At 33.0% G+C, this 19,948-nt stretch overlaps 1 protein-coding gene across 4 annotated transcripts; it reads left to right on the forward strand.

Annotated features, from left to right (window-relative positions):
• Nucleotides 1-2,194: 2,194 nt before the first annotated feature.
• On the forward strand, nucleotides 2,195-18,252 carry LOC131637349 (SNARE-interacting protein KEULE-like). Of its 4 annotated transcripts, XM_058907959.1 has the most exons (22): nucleotides 2,197-2,392; nucleotides 2,543-2,674; nucleotides 4,908-4,966; nucleotides 5,749-5,830; nucleotides 9,166-9,244; nucleotides 11,162-11,212; nucleotides 11,300-11,396; nucleotides 11,514-11,546; nucleotides 12,237-12,362; nucleotides 12,464-12,655; nucleotides 12,754-12,837; nucleotides 12,913-13,011; nucleotides 13,133-13,209; nucleotides 14,901-14,997; nucleotides 15,819-15,944; nucleotides 16,096-16,191; nucleotides 16,334-16,453; nucleotides 16,526-16,600; nucleotides 17,051-17,241; nucleotides 17,523-17,613; nucleotides 17,704-17,793; nucleotides 17,886-18,252. In XM_058907959.1, exons 2-22 carry the CDS (start codon nucleotides 2,608-2,610, stop codon nucleotides 17,940-17,942), a joined length of 1,989 nt encoding a protein of 662 aa, XP_058763942.1. In that variant the 5' UTR covers nucleotides 2,197-2,392; nucleotides 2,543-2,607; the 3' UTR covers nucleotides 17,943-18,252. The 4 variants fall into 4 exon arrangements, with proteins under 4 accessions (XP_058763931.1, XP_058763942.1, XP_058763939.1 ...); XM_058907948.1 differs by having other exon boundaries at nucleotides 2,195-2,392; nucleotides 11,300-11,546; XM_058907956.1 differs by lacking the exon at nucleotides 2,197-2,392 and having other exon boundaries at nucleotides 2,399-2,674; nucleotides 11,300-11,546.
• The last annotated feature ends 1,696 nt before the right edge of the window (nucleotides 18,253-19,948 follow it).

Below are 19,948 nucleotides of genomic sequence, written 5' to 3' on the forward strand. Positions count from 1 at the left end.
GACGTATGTTGCGCTAGTTTTGAAATTATAAACAAGTTATTGTTGGGGATCAAACCAATGACCATTTCAACTATTCCCTCAATTATTCAAAAATCGAGGGGTAAAGTATGCCCTTTGTTACCTCTCATCTGTAAATGAGGTTAAATCCCTTTACGTCTGAGGTTAAATATATTATTTGTAGTAGTGGTAACAAAGCTCAAAAGCACATTGTACAACTTCAACCGAATGACCTAGTAAACCAGGTAGTTGATATTTTCACCAAATCACACGACTTCATATTTTCATTTATGGTATCCAAACTTGAACTTAATGGCATACACTTTAGTTTAAGTGGGTGTTAAATTCGAATTTATTATGTAATTAGTTTATTATACTTTTCCTTATTGTATTTATTGTGAAATCAATTAAAGAATTTCCCTTTAAGTTTGTTACATTGTCAATTGCCATGTATAAATGGTTAACAGGTTCCTTTGTAGAAAATTGAATTGATAAATATTAATTCTATTTTACTTTTTTTACATTGTAGAATAAGACATGTGTCACTCAATTATCTTAGGCTTCAAATCAGGACACGTTCAAACCGGAAAGAAACTTGGAACCAAGTGATAAAGATAAGGAAATCGAGGTTTAGAAGATGGAAGAACAAATGTTTTTCTATTGACAACCGAGTGGTAATCTTAGATGTGTCTCATCATCCTGGAGGACTGAGCAAGCTTGGCGTCTAAAGCTCTATCTTGTTGTCTTTTATACGTGTTTTATGGTCAAGTGTTTCGACTAGGGGTGGCAAAACGGGCCGGGGCCCGCCGGGCCGCCCGCGCACTCGCCAAAAATTGGCGGGTTGGATTGGGATTTTAGGCTCGCCGCTCGCCAAAGTCCTCCCCGCCAAAACCCGTCGCCCGCCATACCCGCCCCACCAAAGCCCGCCGCTCGCCAAAACCCGCTTTTCCTCCAAAACTCACTCGTTTTTTAGTTAATTTTAGTAATTGCAATTCTTGATGGTTTATTTTATACATTTATTTATAAATATATGCAATATTTCTTAGAGTAAATTTGTTAAAAAATTACTTTTATAAAAAATTGTTTTAAAATAAGTGAAAAGTTTAATTAAAAGGTAAAAAAAAACATATTAATCTATTAAAAAAATATAAATAAAAATAGGCGGGTAAGCCCGCCGCCTGCCAACCCGCCATCTTGGCGGGGCGACCATGATTTTGATGCCCATTTTACTTGGCGGGCATGCCCATCCCGCTCGTTTTTTGGCGGGCATAAGGCGGGGCGGGCGGCGGGCGGGGCGGGCGGCGGGCGGGACGGGCGGCTTGTTTTGCCACCCCTAGTTTCGACTTGGAGTTTCAAACCGCTGTTGAATTTCAGCTATGTTGATATGAATCTTGAGTGGTTTGTTATTGCATTTTCTAACTACGTAGAGCTCTAATCGAGTCGCTGCTATGAAAGGATTGGCGCAAAATATTCGTAGAGGACTAGTATCCAATGTCCTTAATTGATTTATTTGAAGCTATCAAAATTTCGATGTCGTGAATAAAGGTATATCAATGTTACTAATTTAGATTGTGGTTTCAATTGCTTGTGTGTTTTATTACAAATCTCATATAAAATGGTGTATGAGATTACATTTTAGAGTGTCAAGGTGCTTTTAAGACTCATTTTGTTGATGTTCTTTGTGGTTGGGAGTTATATGGTTTACAAATAATTAATTGTATCATAACAATTGATATCAAAATGAGTTTTGAATTTTCAATAATAAATAAAAAAGAAGTTTTGAATTCATCTATAAATATATTTCGTACTAATAATTTAAAAAATGAAAATTAAATGAACTGATTCACGCGCATTGACTTACTTTTTCAAAAATAAATTTTAAGGCACCATGCATATTTTACGAATCCTACTATGCACCATAATTTTTTTTCTTACGAATCTTCTAAAAATTATTGAAAACACGTTTTGTTGAATTTTTGTCAATATACGTACACCTGTAACCAGTCTACCATTAAAAAAAAGAACTTTCATTTTCAATTTGAAAAGTTAAACGATGATAAGCAGTCATATTCATTTTCTAGAAAAAAATACAAATTAAATAAATAAACAACAAAAAAACTAAAACCAATAACAGAGCAAAAAAAAAATACAAATTAAATAAAATAAAAAAAACCTAAAACCAATAACAGAGTAACAAAAAAAAGTTAGGTAGAGAAGAGAAAGTTAACAGAAGATAGACGTAGAAATGCGTTGGCGTTAGAGGGTGGAGCCCACTAGCGGTTCAACGACATGGGTTGCCGGCTCAGGACCTCGTCCTCAATCGGTCCACTACGCTTCTGGGAAATTTCTTCAACCATTATTACCTTTCAACACGTCATGCTTCCTTCAACTACCGGTAAAAACCATTCTCTTCTCTTTAAACTAACTCTTCCTCATTTTCCTTTTTTATTCCCGTTTCGTAATCTCAACCTTTTCTTCTACTAACCTCCTTAACTGATTCAATTCTCACAAACCCATTCTATTTCGTTTCTTTTTCTGTTCCAAGCTTGAATTAGGTTTCCGATCGTCGCCGATTTCGTTCTGCTTCTCGTTTTAGGGTTAGATTTCACCATGTCGGGTTCTGATTCATCCTCTTATGGCGGCGAATACAAAAACCTCAAACAAATTAGTCGCGAGAGTAAGTTCCTTTTTCTTTAATTGTTCTGATTCTTGATTTTCTTTTGTTGCTTCTAGTTGTTAGTGAATTCTATACGGTGTATGCTCATGGTTTGATTTTGAATTCGGCATTGTTAACTTCACTTTGCTCTTCACACATTGGTTCTGATTTTAGGGGACACTAATTTAATCTGTGTTTTGGCGCTTGTAATTTTTGTTTGGTTTCGGAGTTTTATTAGTTAAACTACAAGATACGTGAAAATTGAGTCATGCAAGTGTCTCAAAACGCGAGCCGTGACGACAACAGTGGCTCCGGCATGGCTCTGTGTAATGCTAAACAACGGATTTGATTGCTTAAAGGGGTAACTGAGCAGAAAAGTTTAAGTAATGCCGGTTAGAATCTTCTAAGGAATTTGCAAGATTTAGTATCTTCTCTTTTCTAGTTCAGGATAATTTCTTCTTCTTCTTCGCTGTTTCACTATTGAATATTTTCTTCATCTGCTATATTAAATCTGCGAGTAATATTTGGTTAATTCTAATCGGTTGGATACGATGTTCTGCCATCTCGAATGGAGAAGTTATCTGAGGATATATTGCAATGGACATCTTTCTGAATTAGACAGTGTGTTAGAGTAATGTATCTTGTTATACACTTCTTTGATGATGTTAAATATAGGAACCGTTTGCAGCTGGCGTGTTTCAGGAGTTTTCCATCTCTTTGAAACTCCAAATTTTTTGACACTTTATATTGGTTGTATGTTCTGAATTCCTTTTGCTTGAATTCGTTACATGCCCATATTCCTCTCTATAATTAGAGTTTGGACTAAAGACTTCTTCGGGATGCATGCACACCTAGAAGCACAGTTCCAATTCCCAACTGTATTGCCCACTTTCTTTATTCCTGCTAGTCTACTTTGAAAATCCTTGCTCTCCCATGTAATTTTTTTTTTTAGATTTCATAACAAATATGTTCAATAGAGTCAACAACAACAACATGAACAACCAAGCCTTATCCCACTAAGTGGGTTGGCTACATAGATCAAATTAAGCCCTAATGTTCTATCAAATACCATGTTTCTATTTGATCCATGTCATAGAGATTTGACAAAGTTGTACACTAGCTGTCGCCTGCCTAACAAAACACTCTCCTTTTATCCGTGCTTGAGATTGGCTATGCATAACAAAGCTATCATCGACAGGATTATTATTAAACATGACAAGATAGTCACAAAATGGATTAGAGAAACTCATGAAAAGAAAGAAACTTGATGCTCTGCTAACACCTTTTTCATCCTTTAGTAACATACTAGCTGTTGGAGGTTTTCCTGGAGTGATTGTTCCAACAGGATATGAAAAGGGTATACCATTTGGAATTTACTTTGGAGGTTTGAAAGGTTTAGAGCCAAGGTTGATTGAAATTGCTTATTCATTTGAGCAAGCAACTTTGATCAGAAAGCAATCTCCCCTTCGAAAATTAGACGTTTGAAGCAGTAATGCTTTACGGCTAAAAATTAAAATAAAAGGTGGAACTTTGACAGAATACTGGAGTTATTTATGAATAATAATGTGTTTTTTTATAAGAAATTTTTTATATTTAAATAAGACTTTTTTTATGGTTTAGGCTTTCTTATGGTTGATAAATGGTATAAACTCAATATCATTTTATAAATATTGTCAAACATGTTCTTTTCACACCATTAATGATTTTATAAATTCATTATCGTTTTTAGGTGTGCATCCTGAGATTCAATAGAGTCAGTGCTAAAAATTAATTAGGAGGCTCTGATGATTGAATTCGGAACACTTCCTGAAATGAAAAAAACCTGCTAACACAAAGTAACAAGAAGTTTCTTGTAGTTCATGGACCATAATTAATAACTGAGCATTTTATGTAGTTAATGTGTATTTCAAAGTCGGATCTTCCTTTTGAGCATTTCATCTCTTTTATTCTTAACTATTTCTACATTTGTCTCCCACAAACAAAATAAGGAAAATTACAATATTAATGAAATGACTGCTCCTAATCCAATATAGCACTGTATGCTCTTTTCAATATCAGGCGCAGCTAAACTAGATCACACATGTTTTGAATAGTTGAAGTGGATAGTTCCCTCACAAATCACAAAGATTGATTCTTTATGCAAATTTTGTTTTTCTTCCTTTTGAAATTTTAATACTAAATTGCTTAAATTATGACCAATTGCATTCTGCTCTCATAATCTCATTTAACTTCTATGTTCTGAATTCTTCTATAGGATTATTACATGAAATGCTCAGGTCAGCGAAAACAGGGGATTCAAAATCTACATGGAAGGTATAAGATGCCATTAGTTGAATGAATTATGCCTCATTTATTTGAACTTCACCAGTATCCATTAGGGGGGTGGTGGATGAATCCTATTTACCTTACCTTTGTGAATCTTAAAAGATTTAAGAAGTATAAGATGCCATTAAGTTGAATTTCAACATAAGGGTGGGCATGTTGATATCTATGCTTTAAGTCCATAGAGGTCTTGTGCGGGTGGTGTTAATATATTAACCATTCACTATTCTTCACCGAACAACTTAAGTTTTGTTTTTCACAGTTCTTGACAAAGAGAATGCTTTTTACTTCCACTCCATGCACACACATCCATTTCTTTTTCAATAAACCTGCTTAATCTTAAAAATCATTGAAGGCATTGCTAGAATGTATTAAATATCACATATCTTTGGTATTATATAAGAGGTTCATAGTTTATCCTATCTCCTATTATCCGTTTATAATCTCAGAGTATCTTAGGTTATCTCTTAAGTTTATTTTTTATATTGCTTAATTATTATCATGATTTGTTTCCTGATTTATTTAGGATATTTAGGACTAGGAGTCTTGTATTCGTATAAATAGAGGGTAGTGTTTAGTCTTTTGTATCCCTATAATAGTGGTAATTTGTATTAAGTTAGTATCAAATCATTATCAAGAATATTACACCATTATCATATTCAAAGTCCTTACTATTTCTCCTCTCCTTCTTTTATCTATAAGTCATAACTTCAAAAGCATGGTACTTCTTTTGTTTACAATCTTGTCTTTGTTCATGGTTTTCTTGCCTGCAGGTACTAATAATGGACAAACTTACTGTTAAGATAATGTCTCACTCTTGCAAGATGGCGGATATCACTGACGAAGGTGTTTCATGTAAGAATCACAAGATGAATTTTTTAGTAGACTTTTTTCTTTTATCCACATACATTAAAAAACTATCCATTATTTTTCTTTAATTTGGGTTTTATGCCATGCTTGTTCATTTCTTTTCATATATTCAAATGTAAAGGGACCTAACATATACTCCAAAAAAATTGTTTAAAAATAAACAAAGATAAGTTATGTACTATTAGAAAAACTAAGTCCCACATATAAATAATTCGTGCCACCCACTATTTATATTCATGCACCAAGTCCAATAGTGTTGGGCGTGAGGGGGTGTATTGGGAAAAACTCAGGTCCCACATTGGTTAAAGATAGAGCCCGCAAAAGGTTTATATAGAGTGGCACCCCTTACCTTACAAGCCGGTTTTGTAAGGATGAGTTAGGTGCCACTCTAAAGATAAACAAAGATAAGTTATGTACATTCCTTTTGCCCTCCCCTTGACCAAACTAAAGATAAAAAATCTACCCAATAAAAAAGTTGAGAAAAATGAAAAATCCTGGTTCCGTTGACCTGTTATAACTTGATGAAACATAAGAGTTGAATGTAGTAATTATTGTAGGATATGTAGTGAAGTAGTCAAGTCCTTCTTATACCACTTTTGAAGTCTGGGATAATTTTGGCTTCTCACCAATAGGGCAACATGGTGTTATAAAGCTCCTAAGAGGGTAATTTGAAGGGTTGGATCCATTATGTCTATTATAGGTAGTTTTATGTTGCATTTGTGAAAGGGTGATTTTGTGACTCGCTATGGCAACTCTAGCTTTTGCTCCAAGGCTCTGCTTCTGGCTTCTGTTTTTTTTGACATGACAAATTAGTACATTTGTATATGTTAGTGTTATGTTGTAGGTGGGAGTAGAGCCCTCAACCTCCTCATGATTCCTCTCCTTAAATCCTCCACCCCAACATCGAATCACCAGGCCAACCTTAACTCCACTTCTCACTCACCAATTGCTTATATGGATATTCATAGCTTACAAGTCTTTGATTGATAGAACTTGGATTAATAGTTATCAGCTCATCATTGTTTTCAAGTAACAACTGATTGAACTATGAATTCTGAAGGATTGATTTCAGTTGTTTCTAAATTGTATTTTTTAGAAGTCATTGGAAGGGGGGGGGGGCTAGGTGCAACAGTTGGAATTGCTGCAGTGTGACTTAAATGTCACCTGGTTAAGTCATGGAATCAGCCTATTGTAAATCCAATGTAAGCCTGTCTATAATTGTCTCACAGTTAGGGGTGGCAATAAAATCCATTAAGGGATTATCCATCCAATCCATCCACTAATTAATCCATCCAATCCATCCACCAAACAAAAAATTAGCTAATGGATTGGATATAATCCATCCATTTTACTATATGGATGGATCCAATCCATCTATCTCATTTTATAAATCCAATGGATTGTATCTTATTATATATATATATTTTTTTTATATTTTGCATAAAATTTTAAATTATAAAATTTCATAAAAATTATTTTATCTTTTTTTAAAAATATTTTATTTTAAAAATTGAAAAAATATATATCTCTATCCCCTCCCTTTCAAGAAAAACAATCAGGTGATTTCATTGAACTATCACACTTACTAAAAATTGTGGATTCAGCAATGGCTTCAAAGATGACTAAAAATGGTAGCACTTTCGAAAATGAGAAGAAAAACATTTCTAATTCATTTACTTCTCCAACCATTTTATACGGTAAATTCTAAAGCTATTGTTGTTGCGAAATTAACATATTAACATGTTATTGCAAATCTGTCAAAAAAAAACATGTTATTGCAAATTTTATTGTCAATTATTTGCTGTAGTGATATAAATAATTTTGTTTTATCAACAAAGTTATCAATCAATTATATATATATATATATATATATATATATATATATATTGAGAAATTAAAAAAAATCATTTTTATAAAATTTTATAAATAAAACATATTATTGAAAAAAATTAAATAATATATTTTAATTAATTTTATGGATGGACGGATATCCATCCATTAAAAAGTATTAATGGATGGATTGGATGGATTTTTTTCATTAACGGATGGATTGGATTGGATTTTTTAAAGAGAATTTTAGTGGATTGTTAATGGATTAATGGATTGTTTTGATCCATCCATTAACAATCCATATCCATCCAATCCATCCATTTTGCCACCTCTACTCACAGTGGATTGCCTGCATGGGGGGAGCTTTGTGGCACTGGGTTACTATGTTTGTAGTGAGATAGTAATGGTAATGAAAGATGTAAAATAAAATGGAGTGGAGCAAATGGAATTTGAAAAGATTTTCCATCCCTATGTTCCGACAAACTTTAACTGGACAAGTGAAGAAAAAGTAAAGGACTCTAATTGGCTAGGTGCAACAGTTGGAATTGCTGCAGTGTGACTTAAATGTCACCTGGTTAAGTCATGGAATCAGCCTATTGTAAATCCAATGTAAGCCTGTCTATAATTGTCTCACAGTGGATTGCCTGCATGGGGGGAGCTTTGTGGCACTGGGTTACTATGTTTGGAATTATTAGTGAGATAGTAATGGTAATGAAAGATGTAAAATAAAATGGAGTGGAGCAAATGGAATTTGAAAAGATTTTCCATCCCTATGTTCCGACAAACTTTAACTGGACAAGTGAAGAAAAAGTAAAGGACTCTAATTGGCTAATTCCAAGCATCTATGCAACCCTTTTAAAAATGTAATTAACTAAGGCCTTATTTACTTTGAGAAAACATTTTCTATTTTCCTTTCTAAAATCTGTGTTAATGAAAATAGTTCACTTCAGTAGTTTTACATCTTATTAGCAAGTTAAAAGGAAAATAGAAATATAAAATGTTTGAAAACGGGGGGACTAAATTTTTAGTGAAATACAGTAAACGCCAATTTTTAAATAAAAGTCATTCCCATGTATTACACCCCAACTTGCAGGACATCTAAAAGGGAAGTTTAACGTGTTCTCTATTTCCATTCCCTGTGATACAAATTTTAAATTCCAAAGAATAGGGATATTTCTTTCCAGTCTTATCTCTTCCGCCTGTAATTAGCTGCCTGCTAATTTTGAGGTTTGATAATAGTTTTTAGCTTTTATTAATTCAATCACAACTTTTATTTTTCTCATACTTGTTAAATTTTAGGCTTTAATCACACATCTTTGTCAAGGTATAAGTTTTAATATCTGATCATTCAATATTAAAAAAAAAACTTATTTTAAACCATAGATGTTAGATTTAACGAGTGCAGAAGAAAACTATTCATGAAACACCTGTATTTTACACAACTAGTTCTATTTCTTGTATGGTATGAAATTTTCTTTTTCTTTTTGTAGTGGTTGAAGACATATACAAGCGAAGGCAGCCTTTGCCCACCATGGATGCTATATACTTCATCCAGCCAACCAGAGAGAAGTACACATACTTTCTTATGTCTGGCATATTTAATGAATAACCATAAAATTAATTGAGAATGCCCATAGACTGTTAGTATATGCTGATTTTATTGTGGCCTGTCCTGGTTTCTTTGGCTTATAGATTATAATTAAAATAAAAATAAAAGTGATTTTAGTATAAAAATGGAGATTAATTCTTTTCAGAGATTTTTAAGGAAAGGAGAAGCCATTTTGTATCTGTTTACAAATACTATAAAAGCGATTTTGCATCTCTCTCTTATTGGATTATTTTTCCTTCAAAAGCTTTTCAAAATGTTTTTTCTTTTTTAAGCATAAAAGATATTTTTTAACAAAATGATTTTTGAAAAAGGCTTACAGTCTTACACAAACATGATTAAAACATTAAAAATGATTTTTTCTTAAAAATGATTGTCCCCAATTAATCATAAACAGACTTGCTCTAAGAGTGTTCATGCTGATGAGGAGTTGGGTGTTATGGGGTGCCTAAGTCCTACATTGAATAGTATGAGATGCTCTATGGAGTATTTAAGTGGCTTGGTAGTTCCCTGTTGATAGTTAACTTTTAAGGGAGGTTTCTCGAAGTGCTTGGGTACTTATCAAATGGTATCAGAACAAATACTCCGCTCCTTTTTACAGTTGCATTTTCAAAAATAGAAGTTTCAAATGGTATCAGAACTAATACTACGCTCCTTTTTACAGTTGCATTTTCAAAAATAGAAGTTTCTAGTTATTTGTCGTTTTCAAAGTTCAACGCATCATTAATTATATTTTTGTCAATAATATCCTTAGTTATTTAATGACAAGAGATAGATGAAATGAAATAATAAATGATTAAGGGTATTAGAGGAAAAAAGGAAATTAAAGTACTAAAAGTAACAAAATTTATTGGCTGCCCTGCTATGTTTAAAAATTCAAAAAGGGACGTGTGTAAAGAAACGAAGGGAGTAGTTGCCTGTGCCTCAAAAAGGCTATCTACAGGGGTTGGTTGGAAAGACCGAGCAAAGTGTTGTAAATTGCAATAGTCTGGATGGCGGCTCTCAAGGGGATTGCTATGATAGGGACTTGAGTATCATGGGGCACCTAAGTGGCTAAGTAGTCACATCAAGTAGTACAAGATATGCTCAATAGAGTATTTAACCGAGACTTGGTTTCCCCCCCTTGATAACTACTCCCTATGTTTATTTTTAACTGTCATTTTTGGCTTTTTACACGTACCAATACAACTGATAAATTGTCACTTTTGATACAATTACTCATCTTTTACCTTTAATGGCTTTAATCATATAATATTTTACGATTTCATACCTTTCTCTCAGTGCAATAAATAACTAAGGGTAATATTGACAAAATAATGATTAATATTGCATTGAATTGTGAAAACGAAAAATAAATAAGAATATGCTTTTTCTGCAAATGCGACAACCAAAAAAGAACAGTGGGAGTAGCTTCTATGGGAGAATTCCCCATGTGCTTGGACAATAGTCCCTATCTGATGGCTACCGGGAAAATAAAAGAAAGAATTATATTGTTTGACAGTTTTCAGTTATATCATTATTCATATGGAACTGTTCAAAGAATTTTCTCATCTTTTGTGACTCTTCCTTTACTTATGTTTGGATGTACTGTATCATTTAGTTAGAATAAGAACAACTATTCTGTTAGTTAGTTATAAGGGATTAGAAGGAAGGGGATTGGTCTGACAAATTAGGGAAAATAAAGTTTGGGGTATTCTTTCAATACATTTGACAGTCTCTATCACTATCTCTCTTCTAATAATGCATATTTTGAATATTATAAATTTGTGTCTGTATGATAGTTTCATTTAGCTGCTTTGAAAATGGTTTTAGTTAACCTATTCCCACTGGGTTTTATGGAATTGTTTCTTATTGATTTTTCCTGTTCTTTGTGTTGGCAGTGTAATAATGTTTTTGTCAGATATGTCTGGAAGAAAACCTTTATACAGGAAGTATGTGTTCTTCGTACTTTTTTTTTTTGCAATTTCACCTTCACTTCTTATTGGTTTTCAAGCCTGTTATATTCTGTGTTTTTGTAGAGCATTTGTTTTCTTCAGTTCACCTATTGCCAAAGAATTGGTGTTGGAGATTAAGAAAGATACACTGGTTTTGCCTCGCATTGGTGCATTAAGAGAGGTGAAGTTTTGTTTTTGTTTTTTAAATATTTATGAACTATATTTTAAATTGAATATTCGTCGAAAACAATTTCATATGTTGCTTATTGTGATTTTTTCCTTTCACTGTGCATGGCAGATGAATTTAGAATATTTTGCCATCGACAGTCAGGTATGTGGTATGTGGTTGTACTTCATTTATCTTGCCTTCCACTCTTTATATCTTTGCTCATACGAATGAGATTACTTTCTTCCCTTTCATTAGTTAATAAGCAGTATTAGAAAATTTCAAAACTTATTAAGTGTAGACATGCACCTAGTATTTGTCCACTCCACTTCCACATATACAATATTAATGTACTTAGCCATTAGCTCAGGTCAATTGTTTCAGTTATAATAACTTATTAGAATCTATTAGCTGTTGAAAAAACATTTCTCCAGATACAAAGTTTGTTCTTCAGATTCAAATTCCAGTATACTCTGAATAAATGTTGCAAACAATTATGCCTTTGACTGAATCTGCTAAATTAGAGACTTGTCGAGGATTTATAATGGAGTATTTTTCATGCATTAAAAATGGAACAATCATGGAAATGGATTGAACATCCAATGATTTGTGCAAATTGGATATTTTAATCATTCTTGTATTTTATTCTAATAGCGTCTCTCTCAAAGACATTAATATTAATGTAGCTATACATTGAGCTCAAAATTCTTGAAATTGGCTTATAGAGATTATTTCATCATTTAAGCAAATTTATTAACCTTTAAATGTGTTCACTAGGAAGTTTTTTATAGTGTATTTTCTCATTCTTATGATTATCTAGTTATTTGGCGTTGTCATTTTGTCCGGTTAACTCAGGGTTTCATTACAAACAATGAGAGAGCTTTAGAAGAGCTATACGGGGACGAGGAGAACAATAAAAAAGCGGTTGCATGTTTGAATGTGATGGCTACTCGAGTTGCTTCCGTTTTTGCTTCATTAAGAGTATGTAGTCAATGCTCTTTGACTCTCCGCCATAGGAATTTAAATTTTTTAATAGTTTCCTATATATATGTTAATGTTCTGAATCATGTAATTTTCTCTAGGAATTTCCGTTTGTTCGCTTTCATGCTGCCCGGTCACTAGATGCAAACACAATGACTACTTTTCATGATCTTATTCCTACAAAGCTTGCTGCTGGTGTCTGGGACTCTCTTATGAAATATAAAAAAAGTATACCTAATTTTCCTCAGACTGAGACATGCGAGCTGCTTATCATTGATAGAACTATCGATCAGGTTTCTAATCTCTATTTTCTTGCTCACGGGCTTGTAGATTTATTTCAATAATCTGTATCATATTGCTTACAATGGGGGTTCTACTATGGATGTTATAGATTGCTCCTTTGATACACGAATGGACTTATGATGCAATGTGCCATGATTTGTTGAATATGGAGGGAAATAAATATGTTCACGAGGTATTACACAATTTCTCTTTTTTCCCTCTAAAATTGTGCCCACTTGATATTAACACAATTCTACTTTTTCTCTAGATTCCTGGCAAGAATGGTGGTCAACCTGAAAGAAAAGAGGTTCTGTTGGAAGATCATGATCCTATATGGCTTGAACTTCGTTATGCACATATTGCCGATGTATGTTCTGATATTTCTGTTTAGTATTTATTGTTTAGGCTTTAGAATCTACTATGTGAATCATGTTTACTTTTTATTAGTTATGCATCATGAACGCCTAATGATTTTGATGGCCTTCCAGGCTAGTGAACGGTTGCATGAGAAAATGACCAACTTCATTTCAAAGAATAAAGCTGCACAGATCCAACATGGTTCAAGGTGAGTTATAATTTTCTGGAAGTTTTTCATCAATGACTTTGCAATCTGACAGGATTTTTATTCTGTACTCGCTGTATTAATGATTCAGCCACACCTCTAGTACTAACCACCCTAGGCTGATATTTGGATGTTGTTTTTCTATGATGTTTGTGACCTGTGAATATGTAAGTTGACCAGTTTGAACTTTTTTTATCTTCCCTCTAAAAGTAGCCCCTGGCTCCTCTTAACATTTTAAATGGAATTTCTGGGAGAAATTCCTGTCATTTTTCAAACATCCATTCATACACTCATCCTGGGGGTGACATTACAATATTGCCAAAAAAGGGTAACCTGGTGCCATAAAGCTTTCACCATGGTAGCGTCAAAGGAAGGGTCAGATCTATCGTGTATTTGCAAGAGGCTGATTCCGAGACTTGAATGGCCACCTTCTAGTCACAGAACTACATTTCGAAAGTAGTTTTAAAATTACCCTCAAAAGTAGTTTTATCTAACAATATGGATATGTATTGTGCATGGCTTACATGTATTATTTTAAATTTCATTTCTTTTACTGATATATGAACACTAGCACTATTTAGTACTAGATTGTTTTACAAAAGTTATGAGTTCTTTATAATGAATCGTTATTGGAGAGAGGAAAACACAGTTGAAAAGTAAGTAGGCCGATGATTAAGTGCCTATGAAGCATGCACACCTCTGGGAGTAGACGTGTCGCGAAAAGTTAGACAAATGTTGGAAAAGTCAGACAAGTGTCCCCCCAAAAGTTCTGTTTTTCTTTGCTTCAACACTCTTTAAATTGATGTTTGAAATCCTTATGATACTCATACAACTCGTGTCGGAAAATTCAGACAAATGTTTTTCTCTTTGCTTCCAACACTATAACATTTTTTTGGACAAATCACACGCACATCTAAAATGCTTAAATATGTATCGAGGAAATGTTATCAATGAAGAATTAAAAACATTAATTTTGATTAGAATATCTCTTTTAATAGTAGATGAATGAATGAAGTTCAAATACTATCATATATGTAGCGGTGTTGGCATCTTATATTTTTGACATTATTGGTGTTTAAGTGTTCGTGTCGTGTTCCGTTGTCTGTGTCGGAGTCTGTGTTTCATACTTAAGTGCGACTAACTTTCTGAGTTATTTTTTTCTTATAGTGACTCATTTCTCTTGGAAATGTCTGTACTGTTTAATTTTAATAACTGTCAAAACCAACTTTCTTAAAAACTTTGAGTTGTTAGGTGAATGTCCAACACTAGTTTTATCATTCATGTATATTAATGCATCTCTTCATACAAAACGGCTTTAGGCTTAAAGTGTGAATAACGTTCAGAACCAATCTATCTAGTATTATTGACATTCAATTGTTATTTAGAAGAATGGGAGGCCACATCAGGATTAAACTCTTAATCACTTGGTCACAAAGGTTATGTCAAGCCCCATTTTCCTAAAAGTTAAAGTTGTTTCATGGATGTACAAGTTTGGGTTTATATATCTTTCTTTGGTTGTGTTAAATGATCAAGTTCTTCCCTGATTTTAATACAAATCGGAGGCATGCTTTTTTTATTATTGAAATAGTTTGGTCTTTTTTGAACTTAAGTCTAGATATGTATTTGATGATTATGTTCATTCATTCATCTGGTTAATACTATCAACCCGACCCAACTCTGTGTTCCATTTATAGGGGTAGTGGTGAAATGTCAACAAGGGACTTACAGAAGATGGTTCAAGCACTTCCACAATACAGTGAACAAATCGACAAGCTCTCCCTCCATGTAGAGGTTAGTTCTTGATACCCGGAATAATTATTTAGTTGTTGTAAATAATGTACTTTTTTAAAAAATAATTATTAGTAGTAACTTGTATTTGGCCCATTAGGTTACACTAGTGTATATAAACAGATAAGTGCCTGTGCATTATTCATTCATACCTTAAATATATTATTCAGTTTTCTTAATATGGAAAAGAAGTGTTCTATATTCACGTGGAAGCAAACCTCTCACACTGTTGTTTAAGATATAGGGATTTTAGAGAAAAAGGCAAGGGAAAGAATAGAAACTTTCATAAGGAAAAAAATTGCTGTAATACCTAGCAATACCATATTTTAATTACATTATCCCTTTAAAAATATAGTTTTCTTTTTGTAATCCCTAGCAATACCATATTTTAGCTATATGTAGTTTAATTAGATCTACCTGTATTTTAGTTCCTTATTGCCATCTCCCTTTAAAAGGAAAAAATGGAAGGTGACACTGAATAATCGCCCTAGTATTTTTTTACAGAGGGAATATTTTGTTGACAATAAAGAAAGGGAGGGATATAACACCATTGATTCCCTAAGGCTTATTATAACATCAGCAACTTTACTTTAGAAGTTATAGCAATTCTTAGTTACAAATTGCAATAAAACAAAAAACAATTGCTTTTATCATTATTTTAGCTAGTGGGTGACAGAACTATACTGTGTATTGGGAAAGTTCTTTGTTCAGCAGTTGATTGGTTAAGGTTATCTTAGTAAGTTAATTAAATTTATTAAGATCGCGTTGCTGTTTATGTATGATTATAGGTTTTGTAAATATTAATGACGAGGTTCTCCTTCTAGATCGCAGGAAAAGTTAACAGAATTATCAGGGAGTCAGGACTTCGGGAACTTGGGCAACTAGAGCAGGATCTTGTTTTTGGAGACGCAGGAATGAAAGATGTAATCAAGTTTCTGACTACGAAAGAAGTAAGTAATTCTGAGATGGGAAATGAAAATGTACCTTGCACCTAGTAAGCAGGTGGAATAATATCTTTTTATCAAACTAAATGGGTTGTGAAATTACGACAAAAACTTTTGCATTTTCATTAGTTAAAATTCACTCACGTTTTTTATGCAGGATACATCCCGTGAAAACAAGTTGCGATTGTTAATGATTCTGGCAGCCATATATCCTGAAAAATTTGAGGGTGAAAAGGGTCTTAATTTGATGAAGGTGTAGTTTCTTTTGGCTTGTGACTACTAAATTATAACTTTCAGTTCTTCACTTCATTTGATAAGATTAAATATACTTTTATCCATTTCCTAACAACTGTGATGGTGCTATAGAATTTTGCAACCTTTTAAATGTCTTTCAGGTGGCAAAATTGACAAATGATGACGCGATTGCTATAAATAATTTGAGAGTGCTTGGGGGAGAACCTGATGCCAAAAAAACTTCAACCAGTGGCTTTGCTCTTAAGTTTGATATGCACAAGGTAGGTTCATAGTTTAATTTTTAAATATATGAATTTTCAGTATGTTGTATTTGAGAAATGTTCAACTACCAGAAAAAGCGTGCAGTAAGGAAAAATCGTGCAGAAGAAGAGACGTGGCAGCTATCACGCTTTTATCCCATAATTGAGGTACACATCAAATTAACACAATTTTCCTACATAAAATATGTATTAATTTTATGAAAACTTGATGGGAAGGATAGCATCTGCTTCCTTATTCATTTCCATAAAGGATGAACTTATTGTTTGATCTAATTTCTGAAGAACCAGAGATAGGTTGTTTGAAGATAACAATTACAATTCATGTTGTAAATAATGCTGGTTAACATGCATGTTTGATTGGAAGTTCTTGTAAATCAATATTTGGATGTATGTCTGATCGGATGCATGTTTGAATGTGATTATAATATTATATCACTGACTCACAATTGTTCTGCAGTGCATAAAATAAGATACAGAAGCAAATTAATTAAACCACTGTTGTATAATAAAAGGAAGGAATACCATATTTCCACATCATAACATTTAGTTTATAAAGCTAATTGAGCCTCTTATGATGATTTGATTATCCATCACCAGGAACTTGTTGAAAAAGTTAGCAAAAATGAACTATCAAATGAAGATTATCCATGTCTAAATGATCCAAGCCCATCTTTCCATGGTACACCATATGCGGGACCCGCAACTCAAAATCCTCCTGCTCATTCACTTAGATCAAGGAGAACTCCAACTTGGGCCCGGCCTCGGGGCTCCGATGATGGATATTCAAGGTTTTACTTTCTTTCCTTCACGATACTAGTCATTTAAACATGATAATTGCTCCTAATTACAGCAGTTTATATTTTTCCCTTCATTAACAAACCCTGTTCTCTTCCATTTTCATGTCCTTCTCATTGTCCTCTTAACTTCTGAGTTGTGTTACATGCATAATTTTGCTATTAGGTAGATAGTTTTTAAAGGACTGCTAAGTATCTGGTCGAACTGTCGACTAGGATCTGTCATTCCCAAACCTTCTCACATTTAATTTTCATCTTTTGATGCTGGCATATAGCGATTCGGTGCTTAAACATACATCCAGTGATTTCAAGAAGATGGGGCAAAGAATATTTATATTCATTGTTGGTGGAGCGACTAGATCTGAGGTTTGAATAATGTTTTGATTGAGAGAGATTATCATATTTAATCCTTTTCCTCCCAGCTTTACTAATCTGATACATTGTCTTGATCAACAGCTTAGGATTTGCCACAAGCTTACTAATAAGCTGAAGAGGGAAGTTATTCTGGGCTCGTCAAGTCTCGATGACCCTGCACAATTTATCACGGTATTGAAGTGTTTCATTTCTATAGTCAAATCTAATTCCTTATATTGCAAATCTCCATAACTACCCTTGCATACTATTTTCTTCTTTTGTAGAAATTGAAGATGCTAACAATGCCTCAAGAACTCTCATTGGACGATCTCCAGATATGATGTTATGGAATTGGAAACTGGATGATGGTCTGCTTGTCAAATATATGTTGTAATCATAAAGATTATTCATCTGAATATAACAAATTCTTTGGACATTTGAACTGTGGTTCTACCGGGCCACTGAATACCATACTGTGCATATGCTAGGAATTCTTCATTGATTAGAGAGAATTTACTTTCTGAAAAGTATTATGGTAAATGAGAATGAGTAAAACAACACTTCATTGTAAGAGAGAAAAATGTACTGCTGAATTTGTACTGAATCGATGACATAGTATGAACTGGGTATTAAATAGTATGGGTTGATTTATATTTTGCCACTTATTTTATGAACATAATAATCTATTGAAAAGGAAGTATGGGCAGAATGATTAGAGTTGTTATGTCGTTAAAACTCACAAGTTCACTTCAAGAATCCTTAGATGGGTTTTTCAATTCAAAACATTGAACCTACAAGCCGTGATATCATTCACACAAGTCTTTTAACACTAGAGTCTCCCAATATATAACATTTCCACTAATTTAACTGACCTCGAGATATGATACTGCCCAAGACTAAAAATACGTTGTCCGTGTATTAAGACCATTATTATTGTGATTAATTAATCATTTCAAAACATAAATCTCAAAATTTTGAATGTGGTGTCACGCTATCTAAATTTCATATGTACGCGTGTATTGTCAAGAAATATCCATACTTTTGTAGTTTTGTTGATGCGAGACATCTTTATTTTCTTTATTGATTTTTTTTTTTTTTTTTTGAAAATACTATATGTCTATATATGAATTTGGATTTTACCATTGCAAAGAAATCATTCAAATTGTTTTTGGTTGAGTCCAACATGAACCATTTCAAATAGGAGTTTACCTTCTGTACTTAGTCTGTAAAGAAATTCTAGATCGTGAGAGAACACTGTAATTTATGGATTCTCTAAATTTGGACCTTTATTCCTTGCATTTACCAAATTTATAAAATTGAAAAGACATATTTTTGTCATTGGCTTGCTCAAATGTAAGAAATACATTGAAGTGCAAATTTAGATAGCCCATATTCTGAAAACACCAGCTAGTAGCTAGAACTAAAAAAGGTTAAAAGGAACAAATAATTAATTCTGACAACGTGGAAAGAGAAATCGTACCATAATCTAATGTTATATATATGTGAGAGCAATGGGGGAAGGACCACATATAAATAGAGTATAGATAATCAAACAAAGACGTGTAAAATAAACCATGTTGAGCCTGAGGTTGGTTGAAAATAGTACATAAAGAGCATAGACTTTTTTGAGTCGCGTTTAAGACAGCTAAATTTCTCACTGGACTGGGAAGGTACAATATAATAATGTACCATACTGCCATGTGAAACAACAGTGCAAACAAATTGTTCAAACTGTATATATCTTTTCAAAAGGTAAGCATTTTTATTTAAGGTTATTAATTAATGTTGAATTTTTTACTATGAACGGCAAGGACCTAGTAAAGGGTTAAACACTAGGGTGGTCCATATTGGTCATGGTATGTGAAAGAGCATTTTTAGTTCATAATATAGGACTCACAATTCAATTGAGACATGGAACTTTATGATGTGAGTAGTCCAACTACTTTTGATTTATAATGTTTTTGCTATTCTAAAAATTTAAAATATTTTTGCTATTTAGTCTGGTCAAAAGTAGTCCGACTTATTTTGCAAAGTCTACTTTGGTTTCTTTGCCAACAAAATAAATGAATTATTTGAAGACCAACAACCCTATAGTATAATTCAGAGAACATAACACTAGGAAGCCACAATAATTGATAAAAAATCTCATCCCTTGGTAACTTAAAAACTTAAAAACTTAAAAATTTTAGTTTTAAAGGTCACAAATCTCAAATTTTACTATGTATGAACTTTGATGTTTTCTGGTCGACAGAATTATGAAGTTTAAAATATAATTTTGACAAAATCACAGCAACACAACTTAATTCCACCGAATACAAATTTAAATATGAGAATCATCTATCATGTA

The sequence above is a fragment of the Vicia villosa genome, linkage group LG1 (assembly GCF_029867415.1).
Source record: "Vicia villosa cultivar HV-30 ecotype Madison, WI linkage group LG1, Vvil1.0, whole genome shotgun sequence".
Taxonomy (NCBI): domain Eukaryota; kingdom Viridiplantae; phylum Streptophyta; class Magnoliopsida; order Fabales; family Fabaceae; genus Vicia; species Vicia villosa.